The 18,520-nt window shown below is 37.2% G+C and overlaps 1 protein-coding gene and 1 non-coding gene across 2 annotated transcripts in view; both read left to right on the top strand.

The window, feature by feature from the left end:
- HAUS6 (HAUS augmin like complex subunit 6) overlaps nt 1-14,222 on the top strand; it is a 36,758-nt gene extending 22,536 nt beyond the window's left edge. The window contains exons 12-17 of the mRNA XM_045469154.1: nt 414-495; nt 7,345-7,411; nt 7,620-7,805; nt 9,187-9,322; nt 10,720-11,769; nt 13,352-14,222. Coding sequence (XP_045325110.1) covers nt 414-495; nt 7,345-7,411; nt 7,620-7,805; nt 9,187-9,322; nt 10,720-11,769; nt 13,352-13,404 — 1,574 coding nt within the window. The 3' untranslated portion in view covers nt 13,405-14,222. The remainder of the gene's footprint in view (nt 1-413; nt 496-7,344; nt 7,412-7,619; nt 7,806-9,186; nt 9,323-10,719; nt 11,770-13,351) is intronic.
- Nucleotides 7,133-7,263, top strand: LOC123593909. Its single transcript, XR_006710594.1, has one exon. It is a non-coding gene; the product is annotated as a small Cajal body-specific RNA 8 (non-coding RNA).
- Nucleotides 14,223-18,520: the final 4,298 nt, after the last annotated feature.

Raw genomic sequence — 18,520 nt, 5'->3', positions numbered from 1 at the left:
ATATTAGATAAGAGGAGGAATAAATGCATAAAAAATGTATGAATTATGTAGCTAGGCTAGGGCAGGCAATAGATGTAGGCCACATTTGAGTTCATGCAGGCCGAAGTGATCAAGCCTCGCATTGGGCTCACTCGTGCGATTTCACTGCACTCTCTCTCAAAATAAATAAACATTAAAAAAAAAAAAAGTTTATTACTAGGTATTCTGTATCTGTCCTATATGTACACAATTTCACATTTGTGAATTTCACATTTCACATATTTCACAATTGAATGATTTTTTTTCCTATTAGCATTCATATTGTGATTTTCTGTTTTCTTTTGTTTAGAAGTTTTTCTAGAATTTCAAGAGATCACTGAATATTAGAATATACAAACATAATTCAAGAGTAATTATTTTTTGTGTTCCTTTAGATATACCTAAGCAACATAACCAAGAAAATGATTACAGGAGAGCCAGTGATATACCAGCAACTGTACATGATCTAACCAACAGGTAGAACAAATTTGATTTTCATATTGATTTTTTCCCCCCTTCATTAATTTAGTTTCATTTTCTTCACCTAATTTTCAAGCTTCTGTACTATGGGATCATCTGTAAATTTCTTCTCTTAACTAGAGAATATTTTTCCATGTGGATCCATATTTTCAGGAAAGATTGAAACATTTCTGACACAGAGGCATTTTTATTTTTCCTTCTTTTGTTTATCTAAATGTTGGGATTCATAGGGGATTATCTAATTTTTGAAGAAAAACATGTATGGAAATTATCTAGTGCAAGTTTGGGAATTTTTGACTTTTTGTGTCTGTGAGCTTCTTTGAAACCACTTGTGACCAGTTGACTAAATCCAAATCCAGGAGTTTAAGGGCTTCTGAGATGATCTTGTCTCCTAGTTTTTAGACTGTGTTCTGCAGCGCCCTCTGGTGATGTGGATGAAACTAATTTAACCTGTCACTGGTCTAACCTTTTTCCACTTCAACCTGAGCAAATCGTTTTTTATGTGTATTATATATTGAGGGTTTTATATGCCATTTGATAAATAGAGCTCCATGCTTTAAAAAAAAAAGGAAGGGGCACCTGGGTGGCTCAGTCGGTTGAGCATCCAATCTTGCAGCTCAGGTCATGATCCTTAGGGTGGTGGGATTGAGCCCTGTGTTGGGCTCCCAGCTGAGCATGGAACCCGCTTAAGATTCTCTCTCTCCTGGAGAGTCTGGGTAGCTCAGTCGGTTGAATGTCCAACTTTGGCTGAAGTCATGATCTCAAGGTTCATGAATCAAGCGCTGTGTTGAGCTCTGTGCTAACAACTCAGAGCCTGGAGCCTGCTTTGGGTTCTGTGTCTTCCTCTATCTCTCTCTGCCCTTCCCCTCTTGTGCTCTGTCTCTGTCTCTCTCAAAAACAAATACACATTAAAAAAACAAAAAAAAAAAAAAAGAAAGAAAGAAAGAAAAAAGATTCTCTCTCTCCCTTTGTCCCTCTCCCTTGCTTTCTGTCTCTCAAAACAAAACAAAACAAAAAAGGGAAGACTTCTGATTCACTCTAATCCCAAAATTTAACATGTGAAGGAAACTAAACTTTTGTTTATTAGAACATCCTTCAGGAGTATTCTTAATTTTTTTTATTGCCTGTTTTCTTTATTATCCCATTTTGGCTCTTAAAACAGATGCCAAATTATATAAGCAGAAATTTCTAAATGTATGTAGTCTACCTGGGGAATATATTTAATCTTTATTGACACTAAGTATTATTAAGTGGCAATCAAACACAGACATACTCAACTGGTTTGTTATATTAAAGTTTTTTGTTTTCTGACTACCCTTTGATCTAAATAGGGGTCTTTCAGTCCAGTTTCCCCATATAATTGCACAGTTATGGAAACAAGTTACTTAGGATAATTCTAAAAGAAAATTCTAAATTTTAAATGAATTGAAGCTCTCTTCATTCTGTATACTCTAAGTAAGTTAATAGTTGAAACACCACCATAACAAGAGTCAAAACTTATATGTTAATTGAAGTCTTCTTCATTCTGTATACTTTTAATAAGTTAATAAACCGAAACACCGTAACAAGAGTCAGATTATATGTGAAATAGAGCTATTGGCAGTTTGCTTGGCAGTAATTTTCTGATTCACAGGAGGTCAGGATTTCTTGTGGAAGATTTATTTTTTATTCTTAGATCTGGATATGATGTTGATTGTTGGAGTACCTTAAGAAAAATAGTGCAATCTATTGTAGAGATTTGACATTGAAGAGATAGTGAAGTTATTGGGCTTCTCTATTTTACTCCCTTATCACTGTTCTTCAAGCATGCTAGAGGGGAATAGTTGATGCTTCCCAATCTCAATTATGTTTTTGGTTTCTCTTTCCTTGAGAGAGCAAATGAAATATTTGATTAAGGTCACTTGCTGGGACCTTAAGGGGCTAAATAAAGATTAATGGAGTTAGTAGACTGGTTCGTAGATAGGATTTTATTTATGAACTCCATTGAATTCATTGTTCAAGATTCTTTTGTTTTTGGAGAGCGCAGGTGCACTTCATGAGCAGTGGAGGGGCAGAAGGAGAGAGTGGGAGTCTTTTTTCTTTTTTAATGTTTTCTTTTTATTTATTTATTTATTTATTTATTTATTTATTTATTTTTAAATTTTTTTTTCAACGTTTATTTATTTTTGGGACAGAGAGAGACAGAGCATGAACGGGGGAGGGGCAGAGAGAGAGGGAGACACAGAATCGGAAACAGGCTCCAGGCTCTGAGCCATCAGCCCAGAGCCCGACGCGGGGCTCGAACCCACGGACCGCGAGATCGTGACCTGGCTGAAGTCGGACGCTTAACCGACTGCGCCACCCAGGCGCCCCTTCTTTTTATTTTTGAGAGAGAGCATGTGTGCACGAGCCGGGGAGAGGCAGAGAGTGAGTGAGAGAGAGAGAGAGAGAGAGAGAGAGAGAGAGACAGACAGACAGAGGATCTGAAGCAGGCTCTATGCTGTCAGTGCAGAGGTCAATGTAGGGCTTGAACCCACGAGCTGTGAGATCATGACCTGAGCTGAAGTCAGATGCTTAATTAGCTGAACCACCCAGGTGCTCTGAGAGAGAATCCTAAACATATTCCAGCGGGGCTTGATCCCACGGCCATGAGATCATGACCTGAGCCAAAAGCAAGAGTTGATTGCACAAACGATTGAACCATGTATGCATCCCTCAAGATTCTTTCTTGAAGTAGAATTTTGTACTAAGATACACTATCAGAATTCTACAAGAGCCAGACACTTAGCTCCTAAGAATTTAGTTTAGATGGAAATCACTTAGTATAGGAAAAGAGATTGTATTAAATACACTTAAACAAAAAAATGTTTATTTTGAGAGAGAGAGAGAGCGAGCACGCGAACAGTGGAACGGCAGAGAGAGAGAGAGAGAATCCCCAGTGTAGAGCCTGATGTGGGGCGTGAACCCACGAAACTGTGAGATCATGACCTGAGCTGAGATCAGGAGTTGGATGCTTAACCAGCTGAGCCACCCAGGAACCCCTAAATACACTTGGATTTCCCGATATATCCTCTTCCATGCTCATCTCTTTAAATTTTATTTTATTTTTATTTTTTTTAGAGAGAGTAAGCAGGGCAGAGGGGCAGAGGGAGAGAGAATCTTAAGCATGCTCCACGTTCAGCATGGAGTGTAACGTGGAGGTCGTGACCTGAGCTGAAATCAAGAACTGGATGCTCAACCAGCTGAGCCACCAGGGCTCCCCAAGCTATCTTTGATACTTAATTTTTTTTTTTTTTAATGTTTATTTTTGAGAGAGAGAGATAGACAGAGCATGAGCAGGGGAGAAGTAGAGAGAGAGAGGGAGACACAGAATCTGAAGCAGGCTCCAGGCTCTGAGCTGTCAGCACAGAGCCCGATGCAGGGCTCGAACTCATGAACCCTGAGTTCATGACCTGAGCCGAGGTCAGATGCTTAACTGGTTGAGCCACCCAGGTGCTCCTTTAATTTTTTTAAAAACTGTTATATTTATTTTAGAGAGAGAGTGTGAGTCGGGGAGGGGCAGAGAGAGAGGGAGACACAGAATCTGAAAGAGTTTCTAGGCTCTGAGCTGTCAACACAGAGCCCCATGTGGGGCTAGAACCATGAACTGTGAGATTGTGACCTGACTTGAAGTTGGTCATTTAACTGACTGAGCCACCCAGGTGCCCCTTGGGATACTTAATTGTAACAGAAAGTTTGGGATATTGAAGGGAAGTGTAAGGGGAGGCTTTTGGTGGTGAGGGATAAATGCTTAATAGTATATGAATGATTATTACTGCCTGATAGCAGAACAGAAGAAAGGTGAAGAGTTGAGTCATTTGTAAATAAGCTTATTGCTTAGAATTCTTTACTGTAAAGGTGTTTTGAAATAAAATGTTTCATTAGTAATGTGTAATGTAGGTGGACTGTACTTAAAGAAAATAATACCCCCTGTGTTTTACGATTTTATTTTATTTTTCTAAGTAATATCCACACCCCACATGGGTCTTGAACTCACAACCCGGAGAGCAAGAGCTGCACACTCCACAGACTGAGCCAGCCAGTCACCCCTAATAATACCCTTTTCTTACGTGAAGTTCAGCTGTTGTGTGTAGTGGCATCTTAGGTCAGTATCAAAGTAGTTAATTGGAAATTCATATGTGGATATGAACAATACAACTATTCCATTAAAAAGCGTGGAAAGAATGTAGTTTTTAGCGTAAGTTATTAGCCCCTTCACATGTGGTTGTCACCCACAGGTACCAAAATATAAGTAATGTTCTCCATAAATCTCAGGGTTGTTTTTGATCAGAGTGAGCTGATGGAGGCTTCACTATACTTAAACCTAGAATCCATTGATTGGTGATACCTTCGCTGTAATTGTGGACACTACCTTTCTTTGCAGTGGTTTCTGGAAGGGAGGGTTCCATGATATTTCTAGTGTGGTGATGCATTTTTAGACCTAGACCTTTAACCTCTTCAGTTTCTCCTTTATTGCATTTCAGAGATGGGGCAGTACGATCTTGCCTGAATGCCAACTAAATATCTTTAGTCTTAGAAACCGAATTCTAATTTCCTTTCTCTTTTTATAATTTCTGTTTGTTATTTCTTTAATTGTAGACATATCATAACAACAAAATAAAAATGAGAAATAATTAGCTGAAATTTCTTTTTTAAAAAAATGTTTATTTTTGAGAGAGAGAGAGAGTGAGTGAGGGAGGGGCAGAGAGAGGGAGACAGAGGATCAGAAGCAGGCTCTGTGCTGACAGCAGCGAGCCCAGTGCTGGGCTCTAACTCAAGAACCGCACGATCATGACCTGAGCTGAAGTTGGATGCTTACCCGAGTCACCCAGGCGCTCCAATTAGCTAAAATTTCTAACAAATTACTTGTCAGACTTTCTTCCCAGGTTGTTTTTTGAGGTTTATTTACAAACATACATAAATTTAATTCTAATCAAAATTTTCTAAACACTAATATAAGTATAGTTTTTTAGTATATGTATATATGTTTTCTTTATATTACCATTTTTCACTTATAAATGCTTTGTAACATTTCATTTATTTTTAAAACTTTTTTTAATGTTTATTTTTGAAAGAGACAGTGCGAGCAGGGGAAGGGCAGAGAGAGAGAGAGAGAGAGAGAGAGAGAGAGAGAATCTGAAGCAGGCTCCAGGCTCTGGGCTATCAGCACAGAGCCTGACGCGGGGCTCGAACTCATGGACTGTGAGATCATGACCTGAGCTGAAGTCGGACGCTTAACTGACTGAGCCACCCAGGCACCCCTCATTTATTTTTAGACTTTCAGATTTTCCTTAAATTTTTTTTTACTGTAAAAAGCATGTTGTTTCTTATTTTCTTTTGGAAGTACTCTTTCCTTAGGATAGAATCCCGCAGTGGGATCAACACCATCTCTCTTTATCTATTACAGTCCTAGGATTTTATGGGCCTCAGTTTTGGCATGGCAGGTAGATAGAGAGTAAGGATTGAGCCAGGGCTGCTTTCAGGTTGGCTTGGATTGAGATGTTAGTAGGGCTGACTGCATGTTGCTAATTCAGAAATGAGAGAGAAGCTAGAGAATAGGTGTCCATTTTGTTTTTTAATGAGGCTCTGTAAGAATGATCCAAATAAAATTTGGTGGCATAAATCTATAGAGCCTCTTGCTCAGGTGACATTTATTCATTGATTCAGTCAATCCATCAATTAGTTACAAACATGTATTGTACTGCCAAGTACCAGTTTGTGGGAATAACCTTTGGAAAGACATAGTTTTGTCCTCCAGGAGCTCACAATCTCTTGGTGGCGTCTTAGTGGCATCTTAGATCGCTGGTTCTGCCTCAGAGGGCTTTTTGATCATATTAATGTTAAAGTTTTAGGAAAATTTAGATAAAATCATCGTAGATAATTAATTTTTCCTTTGACATCTAGATTATATCCTGTTGAGGCAAAATTGAGCCTTAAACAGTTACAGTGATCTTGAATTATGTTTGGAAGGTAGATAACAATCTAAGAAGCATATAGTTCAAAAAGTTTGAAAAAGCGTATTTGCTGTTACATAAAATGTTTTAAAGCTGTTAATTTTGTACTAGCCATGAACAGAAAGCAAAGCACCGACATGCTTGAGGTTGAAAGTGGCCTCTCAGGTCATCTTGCCTTTTGTATTAGAGTAGAAAAGCTTTGACCAGTGAGCATACCCATGATTGACTTTGAAAGTTCTTTCAAGATCAAGTTATAATTGCTTTGAAGGCTTTAAAAACTTAATAACTTGTTTCATAATTGATGTGTGAGGTTTTATTTTGTCCAAAGGGGCAAGAGAATCTAAGATAGTAAGGAATGCTATATGTAGAATCCAGCAAACAAACTGATTAACCTTATGACTTTACTATAACTAACATACATGCTATAGAGCAAGAGTCAGCATAAGAGGAATTGATTTTGGACACAAAGTATCAAAATCACAAAGTCTCTGGTACAATGAAATTCTGTGATCTGAAGCCTAAAGGTAATGTAATAATGCGGTTCTAGTTAGTTGAATTTGTTTATACCGTGTACTCAAGTTTTTGAGTGTTCATCAAGTCATTCAACCTTGTAAAAAATGTTGATTTAAAATACGTAGTGGTTAAGGAAGATGTTCACCATTTGGGAGGCTGATACACAAATGGGGCTGAAGTACTGCTCTGATTGTCACTGTACCTCCCTAGAATAAACTGCCTTTTGATGACCGGGACGAATTGAGGGAAATCGTAACGGACAGATACGGGGCAGACAATTACTGTAGATTATTCAGATATAGCTAGTGAATGGAATTCTTTCCTGTGTATAACTTGGATTTGATATCCTTTTTTCCTTTAGACCTGCTTCTTTCCTGTTGCAGCCAGTTTCATCATCGGGTAGAAACAGTGTTAGACTGCTTGAAAAGGTATATTTTAAAACAATTTTTAAGTAATTTTGGCTGTACTAACTTATGATAAAATATTATTTTTGTTGATATCCCAATTTGTATTTACGCATTTCCTATTGCTTCTAAGTGGGAATATTGAAATTTTTTAATTGTGCCACTGACCATGATAAGAACCTCTAATGAAGATCAGCCATAATTATTATTATTCCATGTCTGTTTTCTTCAGGACATGAAGATAAGAACTCCTAGAGAAGGAAATGAAACACCTCCTAAGGAAACACCAAAATTTGAAATGGAAGGCTCTTCATCATCAAATACTGCAAGAAATACAGAGAATACTGCATTTGCAGGGTCTCTGCCAGTTAAAAATAGTGATCCATTCCAAAAAGAGCAGGATCATATGGTAGAAGAGGTTAGAAAAAGATTGTAATGAGTATACTGAAATATCTATTATTTTCTCATTGGCGTTGAGATTGTAAAAGAAGTTATAATTATTGATTAACTGGGGTTAATTTGGGAAAGGAGGGCACAGATAATGAAAATCATGTTTAAAGCAAATTGGTCCTCCCAAAAAGTAGATGTAGATATAAACTTAGTAGGATTATATCCGTGGTTGAGAACCCATGTCCCAGTCTATAGATATCTCTAAAAGTAGAAAAATAATACATGTGTGATGTTTTTGGAATCAATCATTACGTAAATTGTTAGATAAATACACCCAATGATTATATTCTATTAAGGTAATCTAAATGTCTGTTGCTTAGCCAAGCTTCCTCTTTTTTTAAATATTAGAACAAAGACTATGCAATATCATTATCTCTAAGCATAGTTTTTGTCTTTCTACTTTCTAGATATTTAAAAAGTAATTAAATGCATCAAGATTGAGATAAAGGACGGAACTCCAATACCTGAATCAATATGCACAAACCAAATTTTTCTCACAGTCTCCAGAAATATAAAGTAGCTGATTATTTTCTGGCTGCTTAATCAAATTCAAACAGTGCTAAGGGATGTTGTGGGAAACGTAATAAAAATAACATTAGAGAATGACTTGAGCATTTGCATAAACTTTCTGCAGTAAATAGTACAGTATTACTGCTGAGCAATAGTAGCATTTCACTTGCCAGTGAAAAGTCTCTTGTCAGGAAAAACCGACATCATGAGCAATGATGCATTTGATCACTTTTGAAATATATACAAAGTAGAAGGACGAAAACTATGCTTAGTAGTAAATCCCCTAGAGTTCTGTTTTCATACTGTATACTTTCTTTTCTCTATTTCAGAATGTATTTCTATGCCTTGTTTACTAGTGTATGTCTGGTAATGAGGTTTCTGGCAAAGAAGTATATTGTCCGGGAGTATTTTATTTGTTAGTAGAAGTGTTATTGGGCAAATGGATTATAAATAAGAAAAAATCTGCTTGCTTTAAACCTAGTCATTTTGGCAAATACAGAATTGTCAAGTTCAAAGATGTGGCAGATAGTAGCTTAGGTCACTGTGTAGTTAGAATTACCTCTAAGTCTTCTCAGGTATAAAGATTTTTACTTTTTCTTTCCTTTATATGGGATATCCAGTTAAGGAGGGAGGAAACAGTTTTGTATTTGGTTTCACCTTATAGGGTCATGCCTAGCAGACTATATAGAGGATTTGGGAGCTATGTTTTTGAGTGGCTTTTCATGCCAACTGCTCTTGGAGGGGTTGCTAACCATCAGGTGCTGATTTGTTCTCATCAGGGCTTTTGTTGCATTCTACCAGTGACTGTGGTAATTTTTGCTTTACCTTTTCTGTTTTAGGTTGCAAGGGCAGTTTTATCTGACTCACCACAGCCCTCTAAAGGAAAAGAACTAAAATTACAGGAACTAATTGATACTCTAGTTTCTAACCCATTCTTAACAAGGAACCAAATTCCCCGAACGCCAGAAAATTTGAGTAAGTTATAATGATTTCTGTCACTTATTTTCTTTCTCAGACATTACTGTTAGAACCAGGTCTAACATATAATCTAGAAACTCACTTTAACTTTCTTTTCTAGGGGGTAGGGAGAAACAAATAAAATTTTTCTGTATCTTTCAGTTTAGTGGCAATGGCTCTTAATTTGTTTTGATGTAAGGGACTTTTATTGAAGTATTAAGTGTGGGTGTTCTCACTGATACGGCAATTTGTAAGCAGTATTATGATGCCCTGATACTCTACAGTTTTGCTTTTGTTGTTTTACTTAGCTCTTTCCTGGAAAATACTTCATTTGAGCATTTTTAAGACACCCTCTCCCTCCACATCTGACCTGCGATCAACATTTATAGAGTATATAGGCTAAGTCCTTCCAGTCAGCAGCATCAGCCAAAAATAGTGTGTATAGAAATCTTTTCTACCCCTTCCAAGCTAGCTAGACTGCCCAATACTTTTTTCTTATAACCTATAATCTGTGTTGGCAAAATTCTGGTATTGTTGTCCATATGAAGGCACATCATCCTAGTTGAATTAAATAAAATTTCCATTTTGCTGCTAGAAATGACATATTCAAAGTTAACTTGATTCAGTTCAGGTTGAACCTAGCCACAGCCTAGATCACTGGTCAGCAAACTACAGCCTGTGAACCAAATCTAGCTTGCCCTGTGTGTTTTTGTAAATAAAGTTACATTGAACACAGCCTTGCGGATTTGTCACCATATTGTTTATGGTTACTTTCATGTTATAGTGGCAGAGTTGAGTAGTTGCCACAGACCGATGGCCTGCAAAGGCTAAAATATTACTATCTGCCCTTTTCATTTTTTTTTTCTCTATCTGCCCTTTTCAGAAAAAATTTGCTGAACCCTGGCTTAGATGGACAAGAAAATATCTTTTTATTTTTATTTATTTAAAGTTTATTTATTTTGAGAGACAGCGTGCACATGTGTGAGAGGGAGAGGGGCAGAGAGAAAGAGGGAGAGAGAATCCCAAGCAGGCTCCCCTCTGTCAGTGCAGAGCCCGACCTCCCGAGCTGTGAGATCATGACCTGGGCCGAAATGAGGAGTTGGACACTTAACTGACTGAGCCACCCAGGCATCCCAGAAAATCTTTTTAATGTATATAATTTCTATATGCTGTGTGCAAATATATGCACATTTCAGGGACAGTTTTTGTTATTTATGTGTGATCAGTTGGAGAAGGAATTCTTTGATATTGTTGTTCTTTGGTTTGTTGTGGAGTCTTGTCATCCAGTGGGCATATCTGTGGAACATATAGTGTAGTCAATAGGTTTATATTGACCACTAGAAATGAAATTTTTAATTGCATGCTCTGTTTGGGAATATTAGTAAATTGTGTTCTTTCCCCTTTCATTTAATTAGTAAGCGAAATTAGGAGCTCATGGAGAAAAGCTGTGGAAATGGAAGGTAACAGAAGTACAGAACTAATACAGATGGATACCGAAGATAGAGAAATATCACCAGAATCCTTACCTGTGTTGCATAATCAAAGAGAATTTAGCAGGACCAGTTTTCTCTCAGCAACCTCTGTATCCGATTCTAGCCATTTCCATTTGCCTGAAGAGAAAGTTGTTTCCGATTGTCTCAAGTGTGTGCCTCAGAAACATGCGGGGACCAGTCACATTGGTGGACTGTCAACACAACATCAGTCAGATGTGTTAAACAAGAAAATAATGGACAAGCAAGGTTTGGAATGTGCAGCGTTACAGAGCAAGCTTTTAGAAACTAGCCAAACAGAGACATTCTCCCCTGCTGTAGGTAATAGGAGAGTTGTGATGGGCAGCAGTGAAGAGGAACATGTTAAAATAGCAGACCACTCAAAAGCTTCTTACAAAGAACCTTTCGTGCATAAAAGTATGTTATGGGACTCTTTTCAAGTATCAAGTGGAATTAGTTCCACAAGTTTAAAGGATATTGATTTTGGCATATTACATGAAACTCTTCCAGAAGAAGTTGGTCACTTAAGTCTTAATAGCTCCAGTAGTACAGAGGCCAATTTTAAACTGGAACCAGATAGTCCTGTGCACAGTGGCATTTTTCCCGAGGATGTTGTGGGAGAAAGACCGACTACTCCAGAATCAGACTTTAATTTACAGGCTATTTGCCGTAGATATGAAGCTCTGAAAAAATCTCTGTCCAAGAAAAGAGAAGAAACTGACTTTTCCAATCCTGAAACACTTGAAAGACACAAACCAGAATTGAGCCCTACTCCCAGAAACATGCAAACAGATGATATGCTTGACTTTTTGAACAGTCATGATTTGCACACTGACTATACAAAACCGTCTTTACGCATGTCCCTTGGTGAAAGGAAACAGTCTCTTTCACCACTAATTAAGTTTTCTCCAGTGGAACAAAGATTGAGAACCACAGTACCATGTAGTTTTGGAGAACTTCTACCTAACTTAAAAGGTAAGATTTAACTAGACCAGTGCATATTGACTTATTGACGTTTTCTTTCAACTTCTAACAGTAGTATGCAGTGAATGCTACAGGACCTTTATTGTGAATGTGACAAAATATGCTCTCTGTTCCTTCGACTTGGATGAGAAGAGGGAACGTATCACTTCTGTTCTTTCTTTCTCAATCTCAAGTGATGTGTATATAGTTTACAGTAAGTGTGGGACAGGGGTGGAAAATGAAACCAAACCAGTTGCTTTTATAATACAAAGAAATTTTGTCAAAATCTTGGCTGGTGGAGGATGGTTCTAAAAATGTTGAGTAATGGGGGCACCTGGCTGGCTCAGCTGGAAGAGCATGTGATTCTTGATCTTGGGGTTGTGAGTTCAAGCCCCATGTTGGATGTAGAGATTACTTAAATAAAAAAAAAAAAATTAAAAATGTTGAGTAACACTATGTTAAATATCATTCTTGTAATAATATCAGTGATTGCTTTGAAATAAATTTGAGAGGGATGGGTGACAAAATAGGATAGGTTAGTGTATTAGTTTCCTGGGGCTGCCATACAAAGTACCACAAACTAGGTAGCTTCAAACAACAGAAATTTATTATCTCTGGAGACAGTAAATTCTGGAAGCTAGAATCCAGAATCAAGGGGTTGGCAGGGCCACAGTCCCTCTACAGCCATTAGAGGAAGATCCTTCTTGCCTCTCCCAGCTTTTGGTAGCCCCAAGGGTCCCTTGGCTTATGGTAGCACAGCTCTAATCTCTGTCTCCATCTTCACATGCCTTTCTCCTCTTGTGTGTCTCTTTGCCTTCTTCATAAGGACACAAGTCATATAGATTAATGGCCCACCCTACTCCAGAATGACCTCTTCCTAACTTATTATATCTTTATTGACCCTCTTCCCAAATAAGACCATGTTCTGAGGTATCGGGGTTAGAACTTCATATTTCGGGGGGACACAGTTCAACCCATAACAGCATTAATAATAATTGAAGCTGCACTAATCATAATTCTCTTGACTTTTGTATATTTGAAAATTGTCATCATTGGGGCACCTGGGTGGCTTAGTCGGTTAAATGTCCGACTCTTCATCTCAGCTCAGGTCATGACCTCATGCTTTTCTGTTTGAGCCTTGCGCCGGGCTCTGTGCTGACAGTGCAGAGCCTGCTTGGATATTCTGTCTTTCCCTGTCTCTCTGCCCCTCTCCTTCCTGAGTGCTCTCTTGCTCTCTCTTTCTCAAAATAAATAAACTTAAAAAAAAAATTGTCATCATAAAGATTTAAAAAGAAAAACAACTTAAAGCATGTTAGAGCAAATGTAGATCCGGTGATATAGAGTCATTATACATCACTGTGTTTGCCAATGATAATTAAACACTCGTATATTGAAAAGTATTCTTAGAGGGATATATTGATACTCTGTGAGGAAAGGTATCGCAGTGAGAATGTTAATTTTCATCATAGGCATTGCGTGTGAACTTTTTATTTAAGAAGACAAATTTGCCATTACTTAGAATCTGTCCTATTTAATTTTTTCTTTGTAAGGAATGTTTACTTACCATTTTCTGTTTTTAAAATCAATTTTGCAGAAGAAGAAGTCTTGAATAAGAGCCTTGATGAAACAAATCTCCATCAGACTTGAAAAGATGAAAGCAGAAGCCCAGTTAATTCAACTATGACATACATTTCAAGCAGTGTCACAGGATCAAAACTGGTTTATAATTTAAATACACATTGGAAGTGTAACTCTTCTTTCAAGGCCTGAAAATCCTAAATAATGCCTTTTAGCAAACATTAGTTTTTAGGTAAAGAGATCTTTGGATTTTCTCTTTGTATGGATATGGGGTTTAAATGTGAAGTATTTGTGAAGGGAAGCAGACCTCAAGTTATATGAAACCATTTTGATTCCTTGAATAATTTGTAAGCGTTAAGTAAATAGCAAATAGTAGTTTAATTTATTATGTTATAATTTCAGTTGATTAACATAAACATGAGTGGTTTTTGATATACTTGTATTAAGTGGTTAACATAATAGCCATTGAATATACTGACCTTTCATTTTAGGGAAATAGAGAGCTTTTATTGTTTCTTTATGGAACATTATAGTACTAACCAAAAAAAGTGAGAAAAGTAGTGCCTTGGGATGTGTAGTCAAGGTGAGGAAAATTTAAGTTTGGGAAAGCTCTAAGCAGGCTTAGTGATTATTTAAGTAGGTTTGTCCTGGAAAATGTTTGATGGAATAAAATGTATGTGATGATAAGTGAAGACTGGGGCAGAGTGAATTTAGATAAATGGAAAATGATGGAAGACGACTAGACACTTTTAAGGAACACTGTCACACTATAAATCCATTCAATGGGTTTGCAGCAGATTTATATTTAGTCTAATTTAGACTTTGAGAATTTAACCCCTAGTTTTATATTTTAACAAAAGATGTAAATTAAAAAATTTATTAGTCTCTGTTTATTGTTGGTTTATTTGTGGGGGGCATGGTTTTTAGGGAAAGGAACTAATTTTGATTGTGTTACTTCTCAAAAACCATCAGTTTCCCACTGCCTATGAATAACCTCAAAATAACTTGAGAAAACTGAATTTGGGGTACTTGCTTAGTTACACAGTTAAGTTGGTGGTGAAGCTAGGATTTGACCCTATTTTCTTTCCTTAATATACTACAAGACCTTCTGGAAATAACTAAAAGGCCAGGATAAACAATATGGCAACAGGGGTTGGCCTGTTGATCTTCTGGACTGAGTGGGGAATCAGATGTGTGGCCACTGGTTCAGTAACCTCCCTCAACTCTGTCATGCCCTCCGGCTGGGAAAATGGCTTATCTCTACCATCCAAGTGTATGTATGCCATTGGCCTCTGTGAACCAGGAGGAATGAGCACGCACTGGAAAGGTGATAGCACTTACGGTACCCTGTCTAGCCCCAACTCCTAAGCATTAAAACCTTGTTCATTTGTCAAGAAACTGTAGAGGAGAGGAGATTAAGTTGAAGGGGGGAGTTCTGGAAGTAGATGGGCTTAATTGTTCGTCTTTCTTCACTCTGGCCTTTTCTGAGTTGTTTGACCCCAGTTTGAAGGCCAGTCTTTTTGTGAGAAAAGACAGAAGAAAAGCATATATAACTGCCTTATTTGCTGTGGAAAAGAAAGAGGAAGGACAGCTTCTAAGGTGCTATATTCTTTTATTAATACAACAATCAGTGACTGTAGGTCTACTGGGAAACTCTTCTATAGTGTGCCCTAAGAAAATGCACTAACCTGTAAATCCAAAATTAACATGGTAGGTTGGAGGTAGGCCTATCATATTAGCATCTACAAGGTGCCAGGGCCATTCCTAGACATAATACATATTGTTTCATTTAATTGTCGTAACTGTAAGATAGAGATTATTATACCTATTTTACAAAGATACTGAAGGTAGGGAGCTTAAATGACTTGTCTAAAATGGACTCAAGGAATCATCTGAGAACCTAAAAACTGGAGGGTCTGTAGGTCTTAAATGGGGATTAAGAATCTACATTTTGGGGCGCCTGGGTGGCGCAGTTGGTTAAGCGTCCGACTTCAGCCAGGTCACGATCTCACGGTCCGTGAGTTCGAGCCCCGCGTCGGGCTCTGGGCTGATGGCTCAGAGCCTGGAGCCTGTTTCCGATTCTGTGTCTCCCTCTCTCTCTGCCCCTCCCCCGTTCATGCTCTGTCTCTCTCTGTCCCAAAAATAAATAAACGTTGAAAAAAAAAAATTAAAAAAAAAAAAAAAAAAAGAAGCTACATTTTGAATATGCTTCCCTGGTAATTCTTAGGCCCAATAAAAAGATTGAGAACTACTGCTAGGGGGTAGAGTCACATTTAGCCTTGGGGTACTTTAAAAAAGCAGGTATGTTATTACATATGTACTGCTTTAGAGGTTAACTAATAAGGAAACTCAAGTTCACCATTAAAGGGTCAGAGGTCCTTAATTACTGAGAATCAAAAGAACAAAATATCTCTGGAACAGTATGGGTTTACAAAAACCACATTATTAAGTCAGACCTGTGATAAGTTGGGAGTTTTGGCATTCTTTTCTGTCCTTTCTTTATATGCCAGTAGTATAAAAAATATCTCAGATCTATCTTTTCTGCTAAACCATTGTGGTTATGACTTCAGCTTCTTTATCCAGTATTGCCTGCATAGCTACCTTTTGACCTTAAGGGACTGTTTTGATCACTTAATTTAAAATTTCATTCATGGTTTATTGGCAATTCCAGGATAGAGTTCAATTTTACAGGCATATAAGGTTCTCTATGTAGATTCCTCTACTCCCCCTTCCACTGTCGTTTCCTATTTTTTTACTTCTGAAAAGAGTTGGTGAGCATGGGCCTTTAGAAATCTTAATTCACAATTACAGCTGTCTTTTAGGGCTCAGAACAAATCTTACTTTCACCTTTAAGTCTTAATCTATCCCTTCCATATTCATGGGCTTACCCCTTCTCTGCAATCTATGGTTTATCTTTTATTCATTTAGTATTTTTCACAATGCTTTTATCATATTTTATGGTTGTATGTGATCTTCTCAGTCATAACAGATTATATACATATAGACATATATACCTATGTAGATGTAGGAGTTGTGTGTCCACACATACATATCCTCAAGGGCCATGGATCATATTTCGCAAATACTGAAGTATTGGAATTGTTTTCTTTGCCTATGTAAATTAAATTAAAATGGTAAAGACTTTATTGCTGTAAATGTACCTTTTCTCGTTACATTCATAGGTTATACAGAACGTACCTTGTTTTATTCGCTATTAATTTGTAAGATAAAGGTGTGTAAATTGACTTCTATGTCAACTTGAAACTTTAGTAATGAATGACAAAACGTCTTAATATTTTGTCCTAGTTGTTTTAAATGTTTAAAGAGGACAAGCATGTAATGTTTAACATGAAAAATGTTATCAGTCAAATGGAATAAGTATTTGAGACTAAAAAAGACATTTTGGGGGAATTTAATGAAAAAAAAAATACAAGTATTTTGAAATGATCCCTTACCATCATCTATTAAGTCAGTTTTATCTAAAGGAAAAAAAAACACAGGAATTCTTGAGACTTTTATAAAGGAAATCTTTTTTTTTTTTCCCCTACTCTTAGTATACTAAACTAAATATTTAAGGACATTTTCTTTAATGTAAAAGTACTTGCAAAGGTAAAATTCTCTTTCACATTATGTTGCAGATAAATAGTTCCTCTTTCTCCTTATGTACCGTGAAAGTCAAGTCCACATGCTAAATTTAAAATATTTGTGAGTCCTCTATGGGACTATTTGTAACTATGTTCTACTTACTATAGTCTCGAATAAACACTCAATATTATACCACCTGGCTCTGGAATTTCCTATATAATATCAAAGAACCATGCCCCGCAAATCCTAAGATGATCACATATAAAGGTATATCAGAAGGGTGCCTGGGTGGCTCAGTTGGTTAAGGGTCCGACTTCGGCTCAGGTCATGATCTTATGGTTCTGGAGTTTGAGCCCGCTTTGGGCTGTGCTGACAGCTCAGCCTGGATCCTCTTTCAGATTGTGTCTCCCTCTCTCTCTCTGCACCTCCCCCCTCTTGCATTGTGTGTCTCTCTCTCTCAAAAATAAACTAAAAATTTTTAAATAAAGGTGTATCAGTAACTTGATCAACAAAAGAAACGAGATCAGTGATTCAGGTAAAAGTATTTTTTTTTTGCTGCCATTTTAATTAGATTTACTAAGTGTATTTTAAAATGATTTTAAAAAGGAAATCTATCCTTAAGAGTTTTTAAAATCTGGAGTCTTTATACTAACTTACTGCCAAAGGCCCCAATTAGAAGAGTTTAATAACTTATATCTGAATAGTTTCTTACTCTTCATGGGTAGGGACTTTGTCATCCACAGCTGCTGCTATAAAGGGTTAAAATAAGTTTATAAAGCCTTGGAAATCCTAAAGCTCTATTACTTACATTTAATGTCTGTATACAAAGGTAATGCTTCATTTCTAAAATGAGAGGTGAGAGGAGTTGATCGGAGGTGTCTTGGCTCTAAAACACTCAGATTTCATTAAAAGGCAGCTGGAATAGGATGTTTTAAGTGTTTTCTGATTTCACTATGCTGCATTGCCAGTCCAAATTAGGAACCTTGGAATCCTTTCCTAAAAACTGGTAATCTAAGAATCTGATTAAATATTACCCAATTTCCACATAAAGATGGGGAAGTGATTTTGCCTGTAGTGGATGAAACACTATTGAGAAGTCCCTTAACTCACTGGGCTGTGGCGTACTTCATCTGTAAAATTGGGATTATATGGAGTATACAATTGTACAATTGAAAATCTAGGATTTTTATGATTAATTTTTCTGTTAATGGACGAAGTAGTGGGGAGTAATGGTTAGGACAGGGATAGGTCTGCAATACCGCTTGGGTTCAGCTGTATGATCTTAATAAGGTCATATCCATTTTCTTGCCTATTAAGAGATTAAAAGTAATTTGCCCCAGGTTGTGTGGATTAAAGAAGAAAATACGCATCAAATATTTTAAGAATATCTGGCATTTAGTAAGGGCTCAGATATTTAGCTAGGCTTCAGTCAAGTAATTTGGGAGTAGGTAATCGGGGGCCGGTTAGAGGGAGAATGGCTCAGGTGGTGGTATTCACAGCTGACACAACATAGTGTCAGGCACCATTCTAAAAGCTTTCCAGGTTAAGTTTCTTTTTTTTTTTTTTTTAAACAATGCTATAAATAGTGCTAGCCTTACCC

Source organism: Leopardus geoffroyi, chromosome D4 (genome assembly GCF_018350155.1).
Source record: "Leopardus geoffroyi isolate Oge1 chromosome D4, O.geoffroyi_Oge1_pat1.0, whole genome shotgun sequence".
NCBI lineage: Eukaryota > Metazoa > Chordata > Mammalia > Carnivora > Felidae > Leopardus > Leopardus geoffroyi.
Note: the sequence above shows the minus strand (reverse complement) of the source record. Positions and strands in the feature narration are given on the sequence as shown.